Below are 23297 nucleotides of genomic sequence, written 5' to 3'. Positions count from 1 at the left end.
GCACAATTTAACTTTAAAGATATACTAGCAAATCTGAAAAGTTAAGGAAACTTTTAAAATTAAATTTTATTAAATATTTTAGATGAGTTTCAAGTATTTCAAAGCTAAAGTACTAGAATTTGAATGACTATAAATGATTAAAATATTATCAGCATAGGTATTAAAGGTTTAATATTCTTAAAGTGTTTTTAAGGAAATGGTCAAAAATATAGTTTTTTTCATTGCTTCTTTAAATGCCTCCTATAATGGGTAGAATCATAGCCACTATTCTGGAGATGTGGTAAGAAAAGAAATTGAAGGAAGCAAAAGTTAGACAATATCTATTATACACACATATATCAAAATTTCACTTTAATATCAGACCTAATTTTAGTTGACTTGTTTCTACCAAAAAAACAAACAAATCTAAATCTCCCATTTATATTTTTTCCTTGTTTTAACATCTTTTATTATTTCCTTCAGGTGTTAGCTCTGGTATTTGTAAGAAAATTGATGGACTTTTTGTTTACCAAACGGGAACTCAGCTGGTTGGATGATTTAATGCCTGAGAGTAAGAAAAAGAAACTAGAAGATGCTGAAAAAGAAGTAAGTCAGAGCAAAATCAATATCTTATAAAGAAAAAGCAACACATGCACAGTAACAGCTTTGCAAAATAAATTATTGTGTTTCTCTTTAGTGATTACTAACAAGCACAGGTGGACTACTTTGAAAGATGAGTGTGTAAAATTATAAAGCTGAAACTTGAACAGAGAGAGCACATGTCTTATATGAGCAAACTCTAGTGAAATATGCAAATACTTTGTACTTCATTATCCTTCGAATTATAAGGTTTATTTTTCTGATTCCTCCCCTTAGGATGGCAGAAACTTGCTGATCCTTAACTGTTTCCAAATTGTGATCAAACAGTGATTGATTTTTGGTTGAATATGTGAGAAGGAAAAAAAGAGACATTATTACTGTTGGTATTTTCCTAGGGAACAAAGTTTTACTCAAAAGATTCTAATTCTAATTAAAAGATAAAATAGTTATTCTTGAAATATATGAAATGTTTAATAGGAAAGCATGTTGCTCCGATTTGCTTTCATCACTTCTTGGCCTTTTGGTTAGGTCAAGTGTGATTTTCTTTCAAAGTGCTTTCAGTTCAGTTCAGTCACTCAGTTGTGTCTGACTCTTTACAACCCCATGAACCACAGCACGCCAGGCCTCCCTGTCCGTCACCAACTCCCGGAGTTTACCCAAACTCATGTCCATTGAGTCGGTGATGCCATCCAGCGATCTCATCCTCTGTCGTCCCCTTCTCCTCCTGCCCTCAATCTTTCAAAGTGCTTTAGGACTGAGTAAATATTGTTTGAGAAACTTTGGGGATTTTATTACTTTCACAAACTACTGATTTATCCTATTCTGTTTTACATGTTAAAACAATTTGTTTTAAGTTTTATGACATTTAAAATTCATGTATAAATCTGGATCTATTTTGAAGGCTAGTAGTCATAATATTTTTAAAATATTGCAAAGAGTATAAATGAAAAAAAAATGACCAGTACATCATTTAGCAGAATGACTGAGTCCATAAGTTGTAAAACAGAAGAACAAAATTTCTGTATAACTGGAAATGAATTTGAAAGAAAATACTTAGTGAGACTTGTGCATTATTCCCTCCCTTTTTTGTTCTACAAAGCAGTCAGTAAATGTATTTGGTTTCCTCTCTGTGGTATATTTTCTCAAGCCATGGGCATATTCCTCTTTCTTCTGAGGAATTTGTTTGCAAACATTTCAATGGTCTTAGGTTTTACTTAACCATTAGATGAGTCCAGATTAGGCCATGAAGTCTAATGGGATTTCTGCTCAGATGTTTCTACAAACATCTCTACATAATATGTGACTGGCATTTCTTCACGTTTCCATGGTGAAGAGCTTGTCCTATATGTTGTAGAAGACATACTTTGAATTATACTTCTAGGCATACTAAGGGAATGGCAAATCACTCCAGTATTCTTGCCTCAAGAACCTCATGAACTGTATGAAAAGTAATACTGATATAATGTTGAAAATGTCAATATAAAGTTATCAAGCATCTTTATTTTTCTAAGGTTGATATACTCATATTTAAGTATGAGAAATTAAAAAAAAATAGTGCTTTAACTATTTTTCTGTTTTTTCTAAGCTTTAACTACTTTTCTAAGTTTATACTCTCATTTAAGTGTGAGAGATATTTTAATAGTGCTTTAACTAGGGTATTTGGATAATCTGTATATGATTTTAGGGCTTTATTAAAGGTTTGCTGTCATCCTCAGGTACTATTCAAGAAAAATGCAACAGAATTTGGTATAAAATAAATGTAAATAAAGTGAATATGAGTATAGAAATATTAAAGGCTTAAATTATTCATACTTGACATAATTAAAATTTATTTAGGTTGAAAATAATTTCTAAGAAGTTTCAAATTCTAAGGAAGACAACTTTGAATACAAAACTCATTGACCACAAGGTTTTCCTTAGATTCCCTGATAATGAAAATGTTAAGTATTCTGATGCAGTGACTTGTAAATATAATTTTGCCTTATTTTCCTGCTCTGATTTCCTGTCAAATGTCTTTACTACTTCTGTAGGAATCAGCTAGCAACAGCCCCAGGCATACAATCATATCTTCTACAGCATTCATGTTATGCCATATCCGTACCATGGAGCATTCTTGCCCTTCTAAAACTTTGTAAAAAGAAAAATACCATGTATATATAATTGTTATCGTCTTTCAATCACTGAGCTGTGTCCTACTGTTTGCAACCCCATGGACTGTAGCACACCAGGCTCCTGTGTTCTCCACTATCTCCTGAAGTTTGCTCAGATTTGTGTTCATCAAGTTGATGATGCTATCTAACCATCTCATTCTCTGCCACCCCATTCTCCTTTTGTCTTCAGTATTTCCCAGCATTAGACTCTTTTCCAGTGAGTCGGCTCTTCGCATCAGATGACCAAAATATTGGAGTTTCAGCTTCAGCATCAGTCCTTCCAATGAATTTTCAGGGTTGATTTCCTTTAGGATTGACTGGCTTGATCCATATGAATAATATATACAATATATTATGCTTAATATTTCTTCCCTTTTTTCATTCAAAGAAAATTTCATATTCTTCCTTTATATGTCTGTGAAATAGGAGAAAGCAAATTTGACAGTAATCATAAATGTATTAGAATATGCTATTTCCATTGCTGAGAACCATTCACATAGCTGCATATGTATGGTACTCATATGTATGTGTGCCATATGTCCATTTTGGAATTTAGTAACTTCAGATAGGCAGAGATGCTATGGAATGAGCTTCTAATCTTTTTACATTATAGACTCATTATATACCAATGGTTATTGACTGTTTTATGATTATGTAGGTAAATAATTTAGAAGTAATTAATATTACTAAATCTTCTAAGTATTTTCTAAAAGGATTCAAAAAGAGATAGAGGATTTATTGAGGAAAAGTTACAGCTGTATCCTTCAGTTCAGAGTATGACAAAAAGTAAAGGAAAATGCCTTGCAATACATTAATCAGGTAGGTTTACAGACCTTAAATTCTCAATTAGATTAATATGATATACTTTAATGTGATCCTCAGTACTTATAAAGAAACAAGTAAACCAATAATACAGTCATGAAATAATCCATAGTAGGACATTAAAATATAGTTTGGACCAGTGCAACGAAAGATAATTCTACATTTGACAACTGAAGAGAGAAAGTATAATTTAAAGATATTAACTTTCTAACCTGGAATTAGTATTAAAAGAATACGATCAGTATAGAGAGTAGGAAGATTTAAGAAGGATTATACTGAAACTCGGAGAGGGCAATGGCACCCCACTCCAGTACTCTTGCCTGGAAAACCCCATGGACAGAGGAGCCTGGTGGGCTGCAGTCCATGGGGTTGCAAAGAGTCGGACACAACTGAGCGACTTCACTTCCACTTTTCAGTTTCATGCATTGGAGAAGGAAATGGCAACCCACTCCAGTGTTCTTGCCTGGAGAATCGCAGGGATGGCAGAGCCTGGTGGGCTGCTGTCTATGGGCTCTCACAGAGTCGGACACGACTGAAGCGACTTAGCAGCAGCAGCACACTGAAACTAAAATTCTGGTTGATTTTCTACTTGGTAACCCAGATTTCGGTATTTCATTTGCTTGAGGCTTATGGACTCCACTGAAGAGTGTGATCTTACTGTAGCATCTTATACCAAGGCCCAGTCTTCCAGGAGAAGACTGGAGAAGACATTTACATGAATGTGGTAAATGAACAAGTTCTACACAAAATGTTGCATTTCTGCAATTACTTAGATTAATTGAGTAACTCTCATTGTGATCCAGAAAGATGGTAAAGAGCAGAAATGTCTCAGCTCACTGAGATTTGAATTTTAAGTAGACTCACCTCTTGTCCTTTCGATGATAGTTACAAGCTTGTACCTTTATCTTTCAGGGCTTTACTATCAGTAGCCCACTTCTGGTCTTATGGCATTGAGAAAACATTAGTTTGACCTTAAAATTCAATAATGAGTTAAGCAGAATAAATAGCTACACAGGCCAGTCCAAGGTCGCAGAGCTTCTGTTCCAAATTTTCATGTACTTCATGCATATGCATATGCATATGGTTCAGTTTTTAGAAAGAAAGGATTATAATCAGGATAGAAATGAATATTGGAACCCTGACATTTTGCACATTGCTCTGTGTAAAGGGAAGACTGCAGAATCAAATTCTGGATGTCCAAATGTGCTCAGAGTACCAACACACTTTACTTCCTACTTCAGTATTCTCTAGGACATTGTACACATTTGACAAAAGGGCTGCTGATAAAGCAGAAAGCCCAGCAGAATGTTTGCTCCTCAGTGAGGGAAGAGGAGGTTAATGTTAGATAAATCCTAGAAATTCAGCTCTGCTCAGTGATCATGATATTGACATCTCTTGGTTTGTGGGAGGTTCACTCCAACATATATGCTATGGGGAAGAAATGGAGGGGTGCAAGTGGGGCTTACGATCTGTCTGAAGCAGGCTCGTGAGCAAGGCCAAGATTATACATAGTAGAGAGCATATCTTATGCTAAGAAAGATCAGCATCAGTTGTGGATTTAGGAAGCATGGCCTAATTATTGTACAGGCAAATCTTACTTCTAGTTGAATCTCAGAGCAAGGCAAGCATATTATTCTTCCTCAAGCAGTGGTTTTCAAAGTGTGGTCCTAGGATCTCTGCTGTATCAGCCAACACCTGTCAACTTGTCATAAATCTGAATTCTTGGACCCTACTCCAGACCTACTGAATCAAAACTCTGGATATGGGCCCAGAAATCTGTGTTAACAAGATCTCCAGGTGATTCTCATGAGTTCTGAAATTTGAGGTATGACCTTTCCTAAACCCCCAGACTCTGTATCACCAGAATATATTCCTCTAAATCCAGAGTTACTCTGTCAGAATTTTTTTATTTTATAATAATTTTGATAAGTCAATTAGAGAAACTGAATCAAATACGCTGATGAAAAACGTATGTTGCCTCCATCTGTTTATATGGATTCTATATGGACTACTCCTCCTCCCCGCTTTTTTTTTCTTTTCAGTTTTCATCGTTCAAGAGAGTAGTTGTATGTATTGGCTGTTCTGCATATTGGAAGTCTTAAGGAATATCTCTTATAGTATTTTATGGTTTACAAATAATTCTAGGGGTGTGTATGTATGTGTGTGTGTGTGTGTGTGTGTGTGTGTGTGTGATGTTTGCAGCATTATCTGTCCTATTAGTAATGAAGAAGGAGATGCTCAGGCACTTCATGCGTTCTGTTGCATTTCATGTTCTCTTGTATGAAATTAAAGGGGTTGAACTTGATTTCTGAATTTCCTTCCATTTTAAAATTGCTGAATGTTTAATACTCTAGACACCTTTGTGAACATTGGCTCTGTGCTGCTGTTGTTTGTACTTTGAGCTGTTTGAGGACTCCTCCATAGATACAGACTTTACATGAAGAATGCTATCTGTTTCACTAAAGGTAGAGCATTTGTTAGATATCATAATATATGCATTGTATTTTTCACACTATCACAAACCATAATTCAGATTCATGCTGCTAAGTTGCTAAGTCACCTCAGTCGTGTCCAACTCTGTGCGACCCCATAGACGGCAGACACCAGGCTCCCCCGTCCCTGGGATTCTCCAGACAAGAACACCGGAGTGGGTTGCCATTTCCTTCTCCAATGCATGAAAGTGAAAATTGAAAGTGAAGTCGCTCAATTGTGTCCGACTCTTAGCGACCCCATGGACTACAGCCTACCAGGCACCTCTGTCCATGGGATTTTCCAGGCAAAGTACTGGAGTGGGGTGCCATTGTCTTCTCCATCAGATTCATTATCTAACTTTATATGTAAATCCATCATCAAAACATACCACAATTTACGTCTGATTTTAATTTCCTTTTCTACTTAGCACAGGCCTTTTGCCCCAGCCAGGCTAGTTGTTCGTTATTGTGAAAACATGTCTTATTTATTCCTACCTTTTATTACCTTGTTTCTTCCTACTTAAATTTCTTCCTTTCTATTACCAAACTGATCAAATGAGACTGGCCCAGATACCACTGCCTCTTGTTCTATTCTTTTTACAGTGATCCTTCTTGTCCTCTAAGAGTAAGGTTTATGACTCTATTTTCATTGTTGTATGCCCAGTACCTAGCATAAAACCTGTCATGAAATCATGCTTAATATGTATTTGCTTATTGGATTCATGAATAGCTCCTGAATTATTCTTTTTATTTACTGCGTGCTTAGCACATGATTCATACCCAGTAAATGTTTGAGTGCTGTTGAAGAGATTCATTTTTAAGCCTCTGTATTTCTGCTTTTTCCTGGGTATAGAATCAACTGTCCTTCACTTGTTTAATATCAGAACATTTGGCTATCTGAATGAAAAGTTGGTGTTCTCAAATCAGACTGTGAACATTCCTGTAGTCAAATTGGCAAAACCCCCTCAAGTGCTCTTTGGTAAACTTTGATCATCATTCTTGTAGAACTCAGCAGATTTTTGATGGACACTGTGTAAATGAAATGCTGAATGGAACTCATTTTAGGATATTTCAGACTAACAAAGTTAAGGATACCCAGTAAGCTTTTTGCTTTCTCTCTCTTTCCTTGTATCATGGAGATAAAAGAGGTTGTGATTGTCGTGACGGCTAGTGCCTGATTTGACTGCTCCTCCCCAGAAAGTCTCAATTTTTGGCTTCCTCACAGAGCTGCCTGGGATGCAGCCGGCCCTCTATCCCCAAGCTCTGGGGCCCACCCAGCTTCCTTCTGGCACTGAAGGCAGCGGCTGCTCCGCCACCCTTCTCTTCAGATAAGCATGGCTTGGAAATGCTATCTTTAGAGGTGATGAGTTTTTGTTTGGATAGAATTATGACTAGTATAAAGCCCACACATGCTAACAAGCCACAGAGTGCAAAATAATTATTGAAAGTAATTTGAGAGAAAAGTGGAAAATCATCTGAGGAAAAAAACAAAATTGTTCCCAAAGCTTTGATCCAATTTTTTGCTGTTAGATTGAATCTTGAGCCTTCGTTTTCTGCTGCCAGGTAATCCAGGCATTGATGGCACCGTTGTTCTCTTCAGTTCTTTTTTTTCCCCCCAATTTTTACTCTTTATTAAACCTTTCTACCTGGCTTCTCTACATTTTATTATGAGTTGGTCAGAAAAGATACTACATACCAATCTTACCTTTCAGTGGACAACCAAGAAAAGAATTACATTTTGCTTCTATTGGTTTTACTTAAACAGCATTGGGGATTGCTGATTATTTTCTCTCTGTGTCCCTCCATGTACATCATCAGGGCTTCCCTGATAGCTCAGTTGGTAAAGAATCCGCCTGCAATGAAGGAGACCCCAGTTCGATTCCTGGGTCATGAAGATCTGCTGGAGAAGGGATAGGCTACCCACTCCAGTGTTCTTGAGCTTCTCTTGTGTCTCAGCTGGTAAAGAATCTGCCCGCAATGTGGGAAACTTGGGTTTGATCCCTGGCTTGGGAAGATCCCCTGGAGAAGGGAAAGACTACCCACTCCAGTATTCTGGCCTGGAGAATTCCATGGACCGTATAGTCCATGGGGTCACAAAGAGTCGGACACGACTGAGCAACTTTCACTTTCACATGTGCATTAAGATAATCTTTTCTATAGAAAAAGTAACCTTTTGTTCCTGAAAGGATAAATGTGTTCTACCCATGGCCTCAGTGGTGTGCATATAAATTAATATGGTCCATGTATCATTTCCATATATAGAAACTAATCCATTTGCAAGGTGTGGGTCATTTTAGACTACAGATTAGCTCTGCACAAGTGCTTAAATACATAACTCAAACCAATGATACTGTCTACTCACTTTGAGTATGTTCCTCCACATAACATGAGGAACAGGCATAATACATAAGAAATAATATATATCTGAGAGGTCTTCAAAGGAAAATTTTCCTTGAAATGTAACAGAGAAAGAGAATAGAATAAATTCCCATAATGCAAAGGGATAACAGCTACATGTCAATAGTATCACAGACTACAGATATAACACTGGGTTGGTTGGGAGGGTAGCTTCTAAGCAGAGAAATAGCAGATCCCACACAGTCCCCTGACCTCTCCTTTATTACATAGCATAGGTTGGGCAGAAGTATGCTAAGGCCTCAGCAGAGGCTGAGGGCTCAGCAGAGGGGAGCCTGCCTGGTCACAGGTTAGGTCTGTACAGAGAGCATTTCAAGAGAGAAACAAGACCTGCCACCACATTGCCTCATAAATTCGTAGGCTAGCTGAAGAGGAGGTAGAAAACACCATTTCTTTAAGTATCAATAAATATGGCAGTGGTTCTTCAGACTAGGCTGTATGCAAGTTGAGGACCCTAGGGAATAGTCTTGTATGCCAGGAAAAATGACATCAACCAAAGCTGATTTAGACCAGCCTAGCTTCTGCTAAGCTACTGAAAGAGGGAAAGCGATGACCCTCCAGGGCCTTTCTTTTTTTCTCTCTTCAGTTCCCATTTGGTCAGGAAAATGACCTAGCTCTTCATCTCTCCACAACTTAAAATTTCATTTCTCGAGTTAGGGCCAATAATTCTAACAGTTTTAAATGGCCCCAAATAGTTTTCTAAACTTGAACATTCCTAATTGACCCATTTGAAAATAAATGCATGAAATAGGAGCTATAATCTGTAGAAACTACATTTAATTTTTGGTACATGGAAAAGGGCTAATGATAACATTATTGTAAATTAAACTAGGGTGTTTCATGCTACATAAGTTTATCTTCATCCCAAAGATATACTTTTAAAATGTTTGTTGTTCAATTGCTAAGTTATGTCTGACTCTTTGTGACCCTATGAACTTCAGCACACCAGGCTTCCCTGTCCCTCACTATCTTTTGGAGTTTGCTCAAACTCATGTCCATTGAGTCTGTGATGCCATCCAACCATCTCATCCTCTGCTGCCTTCTTCTTCTTTTACGTTCAGTCTTTCCCAGCATCAGGGTCTTTTCCAATGAGTCAGCTCTTCTTATCAGGTGGCCAAGGTATCAGAGCTTCAGCTTCAGCATCAGTCCTTCCAATGAATATTCAGGGTTGATTTCCTTTAGGATTAACTGATTTGGTCTCCTTCCTGTCCAAGGGACTCTCAAGAGTTTTTTCCAGCACCACAGTTTGAAAGCATCAATTTTTTGGCACTCAGCCTTATGGTCCAACTCTCACATCCGTACGTGACTACTAGAAAAACTATAACTTTGACTGTATGGACTTTATAAATGAAGAAATGAATATATGAAACATTTCTACCCTTTGGAGAAGGGTGGAATATTGCATTAAAGAAGAAATCTGAGGCCTAAAACAAAAACGTATAATGAGTCTTAAGTGGAAAGTACTCCTGTGTTCTGGTCCATTCAGGGAGATATCTTCTACTGTCTGTTACCAAGTCTCTAGAGCAATGGTTCTCAGTGTGGTCTTCAGACCAGCATAATCAGCATCACCCAAGATGTGTACTTAGGCCCTACTCCAAATCGACTGAATCAGACTCGAGGTACAGCCCAGTAATCTATATGTTTAATAAACCTTCCAGATGATTTTGGTGTATACGAAAGTTTGAGAACCACTGCTCTATTAAATATGTCTCTTTTGCTTTCTAATAGAGCATTCTGGGAGTGTAATTTCAACTTTACAATAATGAAAATGATTACCAATACATTTGTCCTTGTAAAATTTAGATTTTTGTTTTAATCTGCTTGGAAATTAACCATATTTTATATTGAATGACATGAAGGAGATTGTTGTTAGCATTTAAATTGCTTTGTGGTATGAGACTCTCATTAATTACTTCTGTTCTTGGTAGCTGATACTTTATTGGAAGGACCTGTGCTAGCATTAATAAATGCAAACAAAGTGGAAGATTCTGAGGTTAATGAGATAGTGAAATATTAATTTCTGTTTCTCCTTTAATGTAAAATGGAGGCTCATCAGATTCACATTGTATATTTTACATTTGTCTTTCCAGGAAGAACAAAGTATGCTAGCTATGGAAGATGAAGGCACAGTACAGCTCCCACTGGAAGGGCACTATAGGTAAGATATAAATGTAAAAACATACCAACTGGAGTAATGTAATATGTTGTTATATATGCTACTTGAGAATTTCATGTGTGTGGATTCCTACTGAGGTTTGTTGAAGTTGTTAAGAGTGGAAAGAACTGAAACTGGGTGTTAGATTATCCTGCCCCAGTTTTGCCACCAGAAGCCGCGTGACTCTGGCTAAGTAGCTTAAAATGAAGTTAGGTGGGAAACTGTTCTTTTAGGTCTCGTATTTTATAATGAGCATGAAAGTTCTTTCATATTCTCTTAAAGTAGCACCTGAAGACAGATCAATATTCAATTCTGGAATAAATGAGTTAGGTATTCACTAAAGCCATCACTTGTAAATGTTTGAACTCTGGGAAAAACATAGGATTTACCCCTACTGAAAGACACTTCCAAAGAGATAATCTATTTCCTGAATTGAAGGATTCAGTTATACTAGTAATTTTAGGAAATATTTATGTAACTCTCCAAAATATGCTAATCTTCTTCATGTGCAGAGACATAGCAAAAAAAGCAAACTCCTCTAAGTTATAATAAAAACGTTTGAAAGTATTTGGCAAAAAATTATATATACATGATCCCAAAGTGCTTAAGGATAATTTAGGGCCATGCCAAGAAAAAAGCATAGAAGGCTTTTGACTAAGGAGGAAATTTTTCATAGCATTAAAAAAATAGGAGTGGATCTTCATGGTCTGACTGTAAGATCATATTTCCTAGATATAAAAAATACAATTATCATCTACCACTTAAGAGTGAGCATAAGTACAGAGGACATTTTTCCCTTTATCTTTCTTTTTTAAAATAATATTCAAGTTTTAAAATCCTGTTGACTGTTTAGTTGAATCAGCATATTCTCAACTGTATTCTATAGAAATCTGCCTAGTTTCCTGTGGTACCCCTCTTAAAAGGATTTTGTGGTTTAATAAGTCTGAAAAATGTTCTCTACCACATTCCAGTTTAGAGATTCACAATGCATATTGGCATGTTAAAGAATCTTAACTAGTATTGGCATTTTTTAAAAAAGTTTAACTTTGTTGTAGCTAGCATTTTTTAAACTCTTTTGTTCACAAGACTCTTTTTCACATAATGTTATGAAAAACTTGTATTCTCCATGACTCTTTTGGAAACTAGTTGATCTCATTCTTTGTTACCAAGGGCTGAATTAATGAGACATATTAAGGAACACAGATTAGGATGTCCAGATTAGGAAGGAAGGAGTCTGTGAGAACTGTTTTGCTCCAGACTCTCAGTGTTTCTCTTAAAAATTTAATTTGTTGCCCTCTTGTGAATGTCCACAGTGAGGGGTATGAGAGGTCAGTTTAGGATTTCTGTAGAACATGACTTTTTCCATAGCAAAGTATCATTTTTACCTGTGGTAGAAAAGAGCACTGATTTCTCACACAGTGACACTTTCTTTGGCTTGGCCTGTGTTTTATCTCTGTTGATATTTGGTTGCCTTTCTGGCCCTGGGAATGTTTTAGAGAGTTCTAAATGGACTTATAATTGGTGCAGTTTTAAAACGTAAAAAAATGCATCCAGCATAATTACAGGCCCTTATATTACAGGCTCCCCCAGCCACTGAATAAAATATTTGTTGAGTGGATACCAAATGTCAGACTTTGTCTGGGTCATGGCGAAACAGCAGAGGACCAATGTTCACGAATCCTTGTTCTCATGAAGCTTGCATTCAAGTAGAATAGAGGTGGGGGAGACAGAAAATACATAAATGAACAAATAATATAGTATACATTTCAAATGGTGAAAAATGAAACAAAAACACAAAGCAGAAAGAGGGATGAAGTTGCTACGGGGAGATGGAAACAGAAATTTTAAATAAAGCAATCAACAAAGGCCTATTGGAGCAGGTGACATTTGAACTAAGAATGGAAAGGGTTATTTATATTTGGTTGGCAAAAATGTTTGCTTGGGTTTTTCCTTAAATTATGGAAAAGCCCTAACACATTTTCAGCCAAACCCATACCATGTAAAGGAACATTATAGGCAGAGGAAGAGAAGTTCAAGACCCTGAGGGAGCAGCAAGCCTGTGGGGTCCCAGGACAATCAGGAGGCATTTCACTGTAGCTGGAGAGGAAAGATGAGGGGAGTAATAGCAGAAGGTAAAGCTGCAGGGGAAGCAAGCAAGGGGACAGAGCCTTAGAGCCCATCCACCGGGCTTTTACTTTGAGTGGATGGGAGCCACTGTGGAGTCTGAGCAGAGGGGTGAAGTGCTATGCTGGGCTATGAATATAGGGACAAGAGGCCCAGCAGTGAACATGCAGAACCTAAACTCCGTCATTGGGAAAGAATTAGGAAAACTGTACCCCAAACCAGTTTCTGTATAACTAGAATCTTTCATTTAGATTTTTATTTTTCATAGTTGTGAAATTGTTTGGAGAGAACAATTATTAATAATACTGAATTTTTAATTATCAAAAATTCTGTACAGAGGCATAATACTGTCCTATATTTAGTGTCTATGGATAGATAACTGCAGTTTCTTATTTAATGTTTATTATCTCATTTTGGGTAAACTCCTATCTAGAGATGATCCATCTGTGATCAATATTTCTGATGAAATGTCAAAGACTGCCTTGTGGAGGAACCTTCTGATTACTGCCGATAACTCAAAAGATAAGGAGTCAAGCTTTCCTTCTAAAAGGTTTGAAATCTAAAATAATGTGAATTTGTACTGAACCCAGTCATTTAATGACATGACTCCATGAGCAAAAGAATAGTACTGGTTTCCATTTAACTTAGTTCTAAAATATTTCAGAAAATTAAAAAGAGGTTAGAAATCACAAGGATCCCATTTGTTGGTATGTTTTCAGTATCCCCCTTTCAAATTAAAAGCTCACTCCAAAACTATGACAGTGGGGAGAAGCGGGGTATAAATGAGTTTCAGTGCAGGACACTTTTGGACATTCATTTTGGCCTGCTCTTTGACAGTAGGATTTAGTGTATTCCTTCATCATCCACTTCTTAGGACCCCCTCAGATGTCTGACCATACTTTGCATTCTCCTGTTGTTCTTTTTAAAACCCATATGGCACCTGCAATGGTAATTTTGTATTTAGTTTATTTCCAGTCCCTTATTCCAGCCCTGAAAAATCTTCCCTAACCTTTTTACCCCAAAACTTTCAGCTCCAGAAAGTTGTATGCATTTTTCTTCTCTGTATGCAAACATTACATACAACTCCTATAGCTGTAGATGACAGTTTTAAATGCATGAGGTGGGAAGAATGTGTTCTTAAATACCAAGAGTCATCACAGGATTTCCAAAATGCATTTTCCAGAATTTATAAATAAGAGTTCAAACCATCTTGTCTTCTTAGATGTTGATCTGAAGAAAAATCTCTGTGTTATGCTAATATTTCTTATTAAGAGAGACAGGGATTTGGAACAGTGTTTAATTATTAATTTCCTTTATTTTTATGACCTTAAATTAACTTTTTCTACTTAATTTTTTATATTACGTTTTTGTCATAAGCTCCCCTTCCTAATCACTCTAGAAGCTGATTTCCCAAAGGTAAGACCCTTTCCCTCAAACCTATTCCTTGGTTGCATTTCCTTAAGTGGTGTCTTCTAGAAACCTGATCAGCCCATGTTCTTTGTGTGAGTTTTGGGGAGGCAAAAGGCATGGAGAGTCTTGGGCTTAGGTCCAGTATCAGACTGTTTACAGTGTTCCTATAACTCCTCAGCTCTTTAAGAGGGTTTGCAACTTGAGTACTTTTTTTCTGCACGTGACTTATACAAATGCATCGTATATAAATCAATAAATCTTATAGAACTGTATTTTGTAATAACATCAGAGTTCTATATTGGAAAAAGAAAATTTATCCCTTGAATTAAGAAATTGTAAAGCTGAGAGCTTCCATTTAACATGCCTCCAAAACTGCAAGCTTTATCTTCATGAGAATTATTTGGAAGCATGGGTTAGAAGAAGAAGCAATATTAAACTTAGAGACTATCTCTTGCTGCTGGTTTTTTGTCACCCCAAAATGGCATGCTGCTTCAGTGTTCTATGTCAAACAGCAGTGGATGTGCAGAGAGCCTAGGGGTCTTCACCCCATAAAGCTGGGGATTACTTCCAGTTCTCTCTCTCCCTCTCCCTCTTTCTCTTGCTTTCTCCCCATCTCCCTCTCTTTCCCTCCTTCAGATACCTCCAACACTTGTTCCAAAAATTACTTGAAAGGCTCTTTCAAAGACTTCTGGTTGATATTTTCTGTCTTTTAACAGGGCTTTAAAATCTTCATGCATTTCTTCGCTTGGCTCAAGTGGAAGTAATATTTTATTCTAAGCCATGCTTGATCTTCCTTTCCCAAAGATCCCTGCTGCAGTCTTATAGAGTCATCCTCACAGTAACTCTGTTTTGCTAGAAGTCTTGGAAGAAAATCAGAGTCATGAGAAGGGTAGTTTCTCAAAGATATTGAAATATATGCTTGGGGACCCTTTCTCATTAAAAATATGGCATTTTTCTGATTTTTAAAAATGTGAACCCCGAGTTTATGAGCTCAAAATAAAATTCCAGGCATGAGAATATGTGGGAAATTTGAGGCAATCAAATTTAGAGATTGCTTTTCTTCCTGCAATATAGATGAAAATGCTTTCCCTATTTTCCTTTGGTTCAAGCAGCAGTTTTATGTCATGATATTTTAGGTACTCCTTAAAGTAAATGTCATGTGATGCTTTTCACCAGAAAAATTCAATTGTTTAAAATATCTATGTCAGATTACTTCTCACAGTAGATTAATTCCAGTGAACAATGTACCATGCTTAAAAGCAGATCCAATTTTAAATAGATCATCCTTTATATTTTCATCTAACCACTTTTTTTTCATATTCTTTGAACATATGTTCCCACTAGCATAAGATTCAAACTATTGTGGAATGAAAGTGTGCCCAGTTTTCTTTACCTTTAAATGTGATAAAAATCTGTAGCTTTCCATGTGATAAAATGTCTATTGGTTAGTGATTAATGTCTTCGTAATGGTGGAAACTGGCAGAAAGAGTGTGGCTTCTAGAAATCCTAAAACTACCAATACTAGTAACAGCAGCACTCTCCCAAAGCCACTGCTCTCTCTTGGTATCTGTTGGAGGCACTGCAGTTTGACGACTAGGAACTGTAGAAATGCTATACCTGCTGGAGTATCCACCGGCAAGAAAAGCCCTAAAGGCCAGCTTCCCAAGGTCTGACTCTCGAGACCTAAGCCGGCTTCCCAGTGTCTCTGACTCCCCAGCCCTAGTTGTCTCCCTCCTGCCCCCGCTATAGGCCCTACTGCCTATCAGAGAAGCCCAGGTGCCTTCTTCTGAGTGGCAGAATATAGCAGTTATATTTTCTCCATTATTTCGTTTACTTTACTTGTCTAAAAATATTCATCCAGTTTAACTGAAAGAAGGATCCAAGAGCTGACTGTGGGCTCTACCACATCCGTGGGGTGTCTAATCTGATCCTAGTTCAACAGCGCTATACAAACCTGTAACAAGCTCCTCCACAGCTTATTTAAATGAACTGGTGAAAACCGGTCCCATTAAAAACCGTATTGACTCAGAGTAGGTGGGCAACTGCTTTGATAAACTGACACCCAAGAGCAGCATTTCTTGGGCGGGTACCTGGCAGCACTTGGTTTTGTTTTGGTGGCAGAAGCGGGGTCTAGGGACTCTCTCGCTGCTTTCCTCTGTCCCTCCACCCCACCCCGCTCTGTGCTGGATGTTTCTTCACGCTGTTTTGCTAGGCCTCAGCCCTCTCATGACTGCTTGGTAAACGTTGTGTATATCAGCTATTATGGTGTCATTGACAAATAGCAGTTTCATAGCTTGCCTGGCAGCATGAAGGTAGTGGGTCATGTTTTGCCCTCTCTTGAAATATGACTTCCTTATGTTTTGTCTCATCCATCTTGTGTCCCCTGGTCCTTATAGAGTACCTGGTATATAATAGATATGCAATATGTGTTTATTGTGGTAGTATGTAATAGATATGATATAAATTTAATACATACATCTAATGTATTTGTTACAATGGAAGTTTAGAATTGGTTGGCATCCTGAAAATGATGTAGCAAGGAATAGAGTAATAGCCATGCACTAAGAAGATTCAAGTCAATAATATTTTTCATGAAAGTCTTGAGCAAGTTTTAAAATTTTCATCAGATAGAATGTGCTTTTCTATCTTTCAAAAGATAGAGCTCACTGGAATTGAGACTATTAGCCTCAGGATTCTGGTATTCAAGGTGCAAGAAAATGAGAGGCCATTTAGTCCAAAACTAATTGACAGATGAGGAAACCAAGTCCCAGATAAATTAAATAACTAGTCCAAGGTCACATAGCTCCTTCTTTGCTTCCCAAACTGAATGTCATCATCTGACTCTAAGCCCAGGGCTTCCTCCACTGCTCTATGCTGCCCCTTTTCATTGGCTTTGTTTTCCAGAAGAGACTGGGAGTCAGGTAGTACCCAGGGAAAAGTTAATTTGGAAAGTAGGGTAGCAGACACTTGTCATCTGAAAGGAACTTAAAGTAGAAGAAAGTGAGTCATGCAGATAGAGGAGTTAAAAATACAGAGTTAAGCCTCTCAACACATCATGTGCACACTGTCATCTTTTCTCATGGAAGGAGAAAAGAAAAGAGAAAAAGTTGCTTTGCTCTGACCTGTAAGGAGCGTGTGCTGTGAAGTGTGGCAGGCACAAACCCGGGTGCCATAGACACCCGCTCACACCAGCTCTCAGTGCTGGCAGCGTGCCACAGATGGCAGAAGCTCCAGCACTTCTTACCTGATGGCGCCGGGTGGTGGTGACAACTGAGAAGGGCTGTTTCTAGCTTGAATTGGAGGAAAAAACAATTTAAAAAACACATTCTTAAAATGTGTCTTAAGTTATTGACCACTAAGAAAGCTGCACAGGAAGCCCCGTAGGAGAAAGGGGGTTTTAACTGTCACTTTTTTACTTGGAGGAGAGTTATATAAAACCAAGGGTTTCCCCACCATCAACCATTTCATAGTTATATTGAGCCAAAATTAGCACTAAAAGTGTATGGGTTCTTGCAGCTGAGGGACCCAAAGGCCGACTGTGGGTTGCCCTCGAGTCAGCAGCAGGAGAGGCGGGGAGAGGCCTCAGTGTGGGGCTCGCCTGTTTTGCACGTGGTTGGGAAGGAGCCGAGCTGCCCTCTGGAGCATGTGCTCTTGGTGTGAGCTTCCTGTGTGTCAGCACGTTATTTGAATTTTGCATGAAAACTGTCAACTTGAGATTAGGTAAAGTGTGTATTGGAAAAATATATTAAAAAAAAATGAGAGTGTCACATTACCAGGTTGCCCATTGATAAAGTTAATTGGAGAATAGTTAAAACAGAAGCCACTTGGGAATGGGTTTGTTCCAAAAGGAGTGAGGTGGAACATGATTCCTCTAATGGACAGGAGGAGTTTGTGAGGAGATGGCATGGGTGTTTGGAGGGCAGTGTGCGGGGTGACCGGGTCCTTCAGACCAGCGGAGGCATGCCTGTTCCCCTGACAACAATGAAGTTCTCACGCAAGATCAGACTCCAGTCTGTTCACAAAGGATGCACCACTTGCAGCAGGGCCCAGAAATACCTACTGCGACATCTTGTTTATGTCATTCATCGTACAGTGCTATCTTAAGACAGGGAGGGGCATGACTGGCATTTGCAACAATCATCAATGATTCATTTGGCCAAATGAGGACCATGGTATTAATCTTGCATGCTTTGGGGGCTGTTTTTAAAATGTCTGGTTTTGTTTTTTAGTTTCTGTTTTTTGAATTTCCCTTTTTCTGCAGTTCTGGGTTTCTACCTCACTGAGTGCAGAGGATTTTAATCGTTGCTATCTATGGATGCTTCACAGCATGAAAAAGCAATGCCTAAGGGCCCTTGTGGTCATTGAAATTGATGGGTTTTGTGTCTGAATGAGGTCTCCCAGGGGCCTCACTGGATTGAAGTAATACATTTCTCCTTTTTCCCCTGTAGCATTGAAAGCCGAAAAGAGAAGAAAGCTGACTCAGGGAAAGGTGTTGACAGGGAGACTTGTCTATGACTGATCTTCAGTTTATTTTTTACATATATAAGAGAAGAGTGCCACAATTATTCATAAAACCGCTTTGATCATGTATTATAAATTCTGTCTTTCATCTCAAATCCACCTTCATACTGTAAGTAGTGCAATACTTGTTTCATTACTGTGTTTAAACTTCTGAACAGTGAGACACCCTTGTGAGCATATACAAAAGCTAATGCAAGAATCTCTGTGTTCCTTGCTGTATTTTAGACATTTGTAAACACTAGATTCTCATTGTCAGTTTTACGAGAGCAATAGCTTTCTTAAAGAGATAAGTCATATTTACCTAGTTTGTATTTTCCTACTTAGGGACCTGAAGATACCTGATAATTTCATTCAGAAGAATTTTGGAAGGTAGTCTTACTTCTTTTTATTTTTTATAGCTTAGCATTAGTGACTTATTTCAAAATACCCAAATCAAAAAGTTAGTTTGAAAGCATTTTTAATAATTGTATTTATGCATTTCCTTGATTTAATATGATATTTAATACTTAAGAATTTATATGTAACTAAAACTTAAAGTCATTTTGAAAAATATATATGGAAACCTATTCACAACTTGTTTAAAAGAATCAGATACTAATGCAAAGAACCAAGTAGTATTTGCTTAATATTCAAGTTTTGATTACATGATCAGATACTAGGCTTGTACGAAATGCTTTAGAAAAACTTTGTAGGTTTTGTGAGATTTTCAATATAAATCTTTATCAGAAATATACTGTTAAATTTATCTCCCATTGACAAGTCTTTTCCAAATAAGCCTATTATATACATACTTGTGGAATGCCACATGGTGAGTCACTGTATGTGAAATTCCACTCCTGTACATTTATTCCACTGCTAAAGGTCATAGACTGCTTAATGCTGCTTCTGAATCATGTTCTAATGTTAGACTGATGGTCTCCAATTGTCTTTTTTTTTCTGCAGAGCTCTTTTCCATTTCTTAACTAAATGCATGTTGTAGAAAAATAATCTTTTAAATGAAAATCTCAGATTCTGTTTGAGAAGCTTCTATAGATATTTCAGTCTATATGAAATAATTCATCTTTACTAAGTTTATACAAGAGGAAGGAAAGTATAGAATTTTTGAGTAATGTGAATTAATAAAGATGAAATCTCATAGTGTTCTTGCTTCTTAAGAATTACCAATGATCATCAACCTTATAATCTTCAGTGTCTAGTTTTACAATAATTCAGAGCCTTGTGGCTTTTACAAACTATTTATAAATATTCTGAGTATAAATGTACATGAAAGTGAAAAAAAAAACACAAATCCTCTTGTGATTAAGCTTATGAAGGAAATGAACAACAGGGCCTCCACTAGGTTCAACATTTTGATACCTTCTGTAAATTCCCCTTACAATTTTTCAAGGAGCCATTTCTTCAATGAAGCATAAGCCTAAAAAATATAAGAAGAGTTTGTAGTTAATAAAGTCTGTGTTTATAAACGCCAAGGAAAAACTACAGAAACTTTCCATTCCAAATGCATTGCCTTTGTGTATTTTATAATACAGACACTAGATGTAAACATTCCCGTTGTTTTATGAGTTAGACTAGCTGTACATGTCGGTCAGTCCCCAAAGCAGCCTTCTAGTGCTTTAATATATTAATGACTATTCTGTTTAAGATGATCATAGTGAATGAAAATCTTCACATGATCACCTATTTGAATAAGCACTCATATCCAGTGAAATTATGTATTTCTGAGTACTTTTATAGTCATTTTGTTCTTGTGTGAATTTTAATGCTATCCCTATGTTGATCTTAATATTTTGAAATCATATAAAATATAAGAAAAGCATAGTGTTATATATTTCCTCCTAATTTCAGATTCCTGGTCAAAATTATTGAATATCTTGAATGTAATTTATTGCAAAGTTTAAGTAATGTGTAAATGTGACTAGGATATTGTGTTTTTCACAACTAAGACATGTTATGTGAAAATAAATATTTATCCGAACTAATTTCCTTGCACATTTTAAACTGTGATGCAAAGTGTCTTGTCTTTTTTTCATTAGTGTTCATCAGTAAATCAATGTAGAACATTTTGAACATAATATTTAAATTTAGACACAAGCAATGATGTCAAGAAGACTTGGTGATGTAGATGTTTCAAGAGTATTGAAATAATTTGAACTTCATGAGCAAACTATGATGAGAGATACATTAGGATGTACCTCTTCATTTTCCCAGAAAGCAGTGACTTAGATACAAATGGCATTGTACTCATTACTAGTAAAAACTTCCAAGATCATTAGTAAGGTTTCCCATCATTGAAACTCTTTAGATTTCTGTTTTTACCCCTCTTGGGAAAAGCATTTCTTAAAATTTTCATCCTCCTTATTTTTTATAGTAGGTCAGATGATATTACTGTTCTTTTATCGTGATCTGGCAATATGTTATGGAGGTAACTGCATTCAGGACTCTAATGTACTGGTTAGTAGTTTTTTCTTGACTTATGAATTGACTTTGTCATTGCTATCACTTAACAGCCTTCAATATTGGGAAGTTTTCTCCTAAATATAATTTGAGTATCTCCTTGTTGTAGTTTAGCATGATAGAAACTCTCCACTGATGATTCACTAGCAACTTGTATTTAAAGACAATCCCTAGATCTTTCAGGACTTTTCTTGGCTCTTAAATTTGTGTGACTCAGTTTTTTTTTTTTTTTTAATCTTCACTGATCTACCTCTGTTTCTATTTAACTTTAGCCTGTTTGCTCTTGATGTGGGACTATTTTACTATCATTGCAAGAATGCTCTCCAAATTTTCCTGTATATCTCTCTCACATATTCATACAATGAAAGAGATTATAACCATTTGAAAAACTTATGAGAGTTATTTGGGTAATATGATGATTCACTAAATATCTACTTTGAAAGGCTACTTGTAATCAGTCACCTTGAAGAAACCCAATGTTCAAGGATTACTCAAAATCCTTTTAGAGAGATCCTTGGGTGTTTTTCTTAGAAAATTGTAGCTCATGGACACAACTGTCACTTCATTACAGTTTCTATTGGTATGTTAGCCACTACTTTCTGTGCTGGAACTTTGAAAATAGGACTGTGATCCTTTCTTCTAAGGGCAAGGTAGACACATAGCTTTAACATAACGTGATGTGTACAGAGTCGGTTGTACAATAAAAGCAACGAATAACTCAAGGATGGAATTTTGAGTACAGCAAACTTTGAAGAAAATGTTATATGAGGTAACATACGAATTAGGATGGTAATGGGGAAGGAAACCTACTCCAAGAACTGCAGTGATTCTCAAACATGTCAGTATTGAAAACAATAAAATTAAAAAGTAAATATATATGGTAATACAGAAGCCTGACATACTTGATAATATAGGATTTTTGGAACTCAGCAGACAGCCCAATATGGTGGGATGTTAGGAGACTAGTGGGGACCCATATGAAAAGGTAGGAACACAAGTTGGAAACATTATAAATGTTGTTAAATTCTATATTAGGATATTTCAACTTTATCCTTTAAGAGTTTTGAGTAATGAAGAGGCATGCATTTTAGGAAAGATTAGTCTGGCAGCATGATTGGAAACATAATGGGGAAAAAGTGACTCCTGTACCCAGAGTGACTCTCAGAAACTCAAACCAAACTCTCTATCAGTGGTCTATAAACTTGTATTATGATTGAAGCCACACAGGCTGAAGCCTATGCTGGAGGTACTTAATAAGCAACTCCAGGCCCAAGAACTTCATGACACATCCTTTCACATAAGAGTATTCCTTTATATAATGTGTTTGGGGTTGACTTTTTTTAATGTTCAGAAAAACATGGTATCAACAGTATTCCTGAGACAATTAAAAACATCTAAGTTTGAAGCAAAATTCAGCCAGGGGCTGGCTCATGTGAGTCCAGAAACCACCGTCCCCACTGCTTACCTTTTGATCCCACACTCCTCATCCACTCTTCCCATAGACTTAGCTTTGGATTTATGTATTTGTACCTTCTGGTGTGTGTAGAGTTATAGACCATTTGCTTATAAGCTCCCTAAAGGTAAGAATAGTGTTTTGTCCCTTCTTAGTAATTCTCTAGAACCTAGCTCTTCCTGTGCTTTGCTGTTTATTCAGCCAGCAAAGGCTGTAGACAGAATTGTAAGTAAAATACATCAGAAGATGTGGCTTCTTCGTTTATTAAGAATGATTCAAGCTCCATAAAGGATTCTCACTGACATGGCAGCACTGGAAGAAAAGCACATGCTCACTGAGAACCTTCACGTGCCCTACACCCGTGGACACAAGACACCTGTGGGGAGAACTGGTGTAAACTATGAAATCGTCAAACCAGGCAAAGCGCATAAATCTTCACAACAATGTGACTGTTGTGGAAGGTAGGCATTCTGGTATCTCTTTCAAATTAAGTAGCTGAATAATGTTCTTTAAAATGTTCCTCTCTGTGAGTGTCCATGCTGAGATTGTAACGCACGTCTGTCTAGCCTAGACTGGAGTGCACTCACCGCCCAGCAGGAGGCGCGATGTGACCGCCTTCCTCCTTAACCGGACAGTCATTCAGGTTCATGCAACCAGCACAGGGTTGAATAATATTTCTTCTCAATGTTACATTTTCCTTGTCACTCATCTTTCTGCGATTAACACTTGAAACCAAACCTAAT

The 23297-nt window shown here is 37.1% G+C and overlaps 1 protein-coding gene across 1 annotated transcript in view; it reads left to right on the top strand.

The window, feature by feature from the left end:
- SLC4A10 (solute carrier family 4, sodium bicarbonate transporter, member 10) overlaps positions 1 to 20626 on the top strand; it is a 250917-nt gene extending 230291 nt beyond the window's left edge. The window contains exons 23-27 of the mRNA XM_010858968.1: positions 463 to 585; positions 10528 to 10595; positions 13150 to 13266; positions 14094 to 14132; positions 18575 to 20626. Coding sequence (XP_010857270.1) covers positions 463 to 585; positions 10528 to 10595; positions 13150 to 13266; positions 14094 to 14106 — 321 coding nt within the window. The 3' untranslated portion in view covers positions 14107 to 14132; positions 18575 to 20626. The remainder of the gene's footprint in view (positions 1 to 462; positions 586 to 10527; positions 10596 to 13149; positions 13267 to 14093; positions 14133 to 18574) is intronic.
- Positions 20627 to 23297: the final 2671 nt, after the last annotated feature.

Source organism: Bison bison, unplaced genomic scaffold, assembly GCF_000754665.1.
Source record: "Bison bison bison isolate TAMUID 2011002044 unplaced genomic scaffold, Bison_UMD1.0 scf7180017864452, whole genome shotgun sequence".
Classification (NCBI taxonomy): domain Eukaryota; kingdom Metazoa; phylum Chordata; class Mammalia; order Artiodactyla; family Bovidae; genus Bison; species Bison bison.
This window is presented reverse-complemented; position numbering and strand designations above follow the sequence as displayed.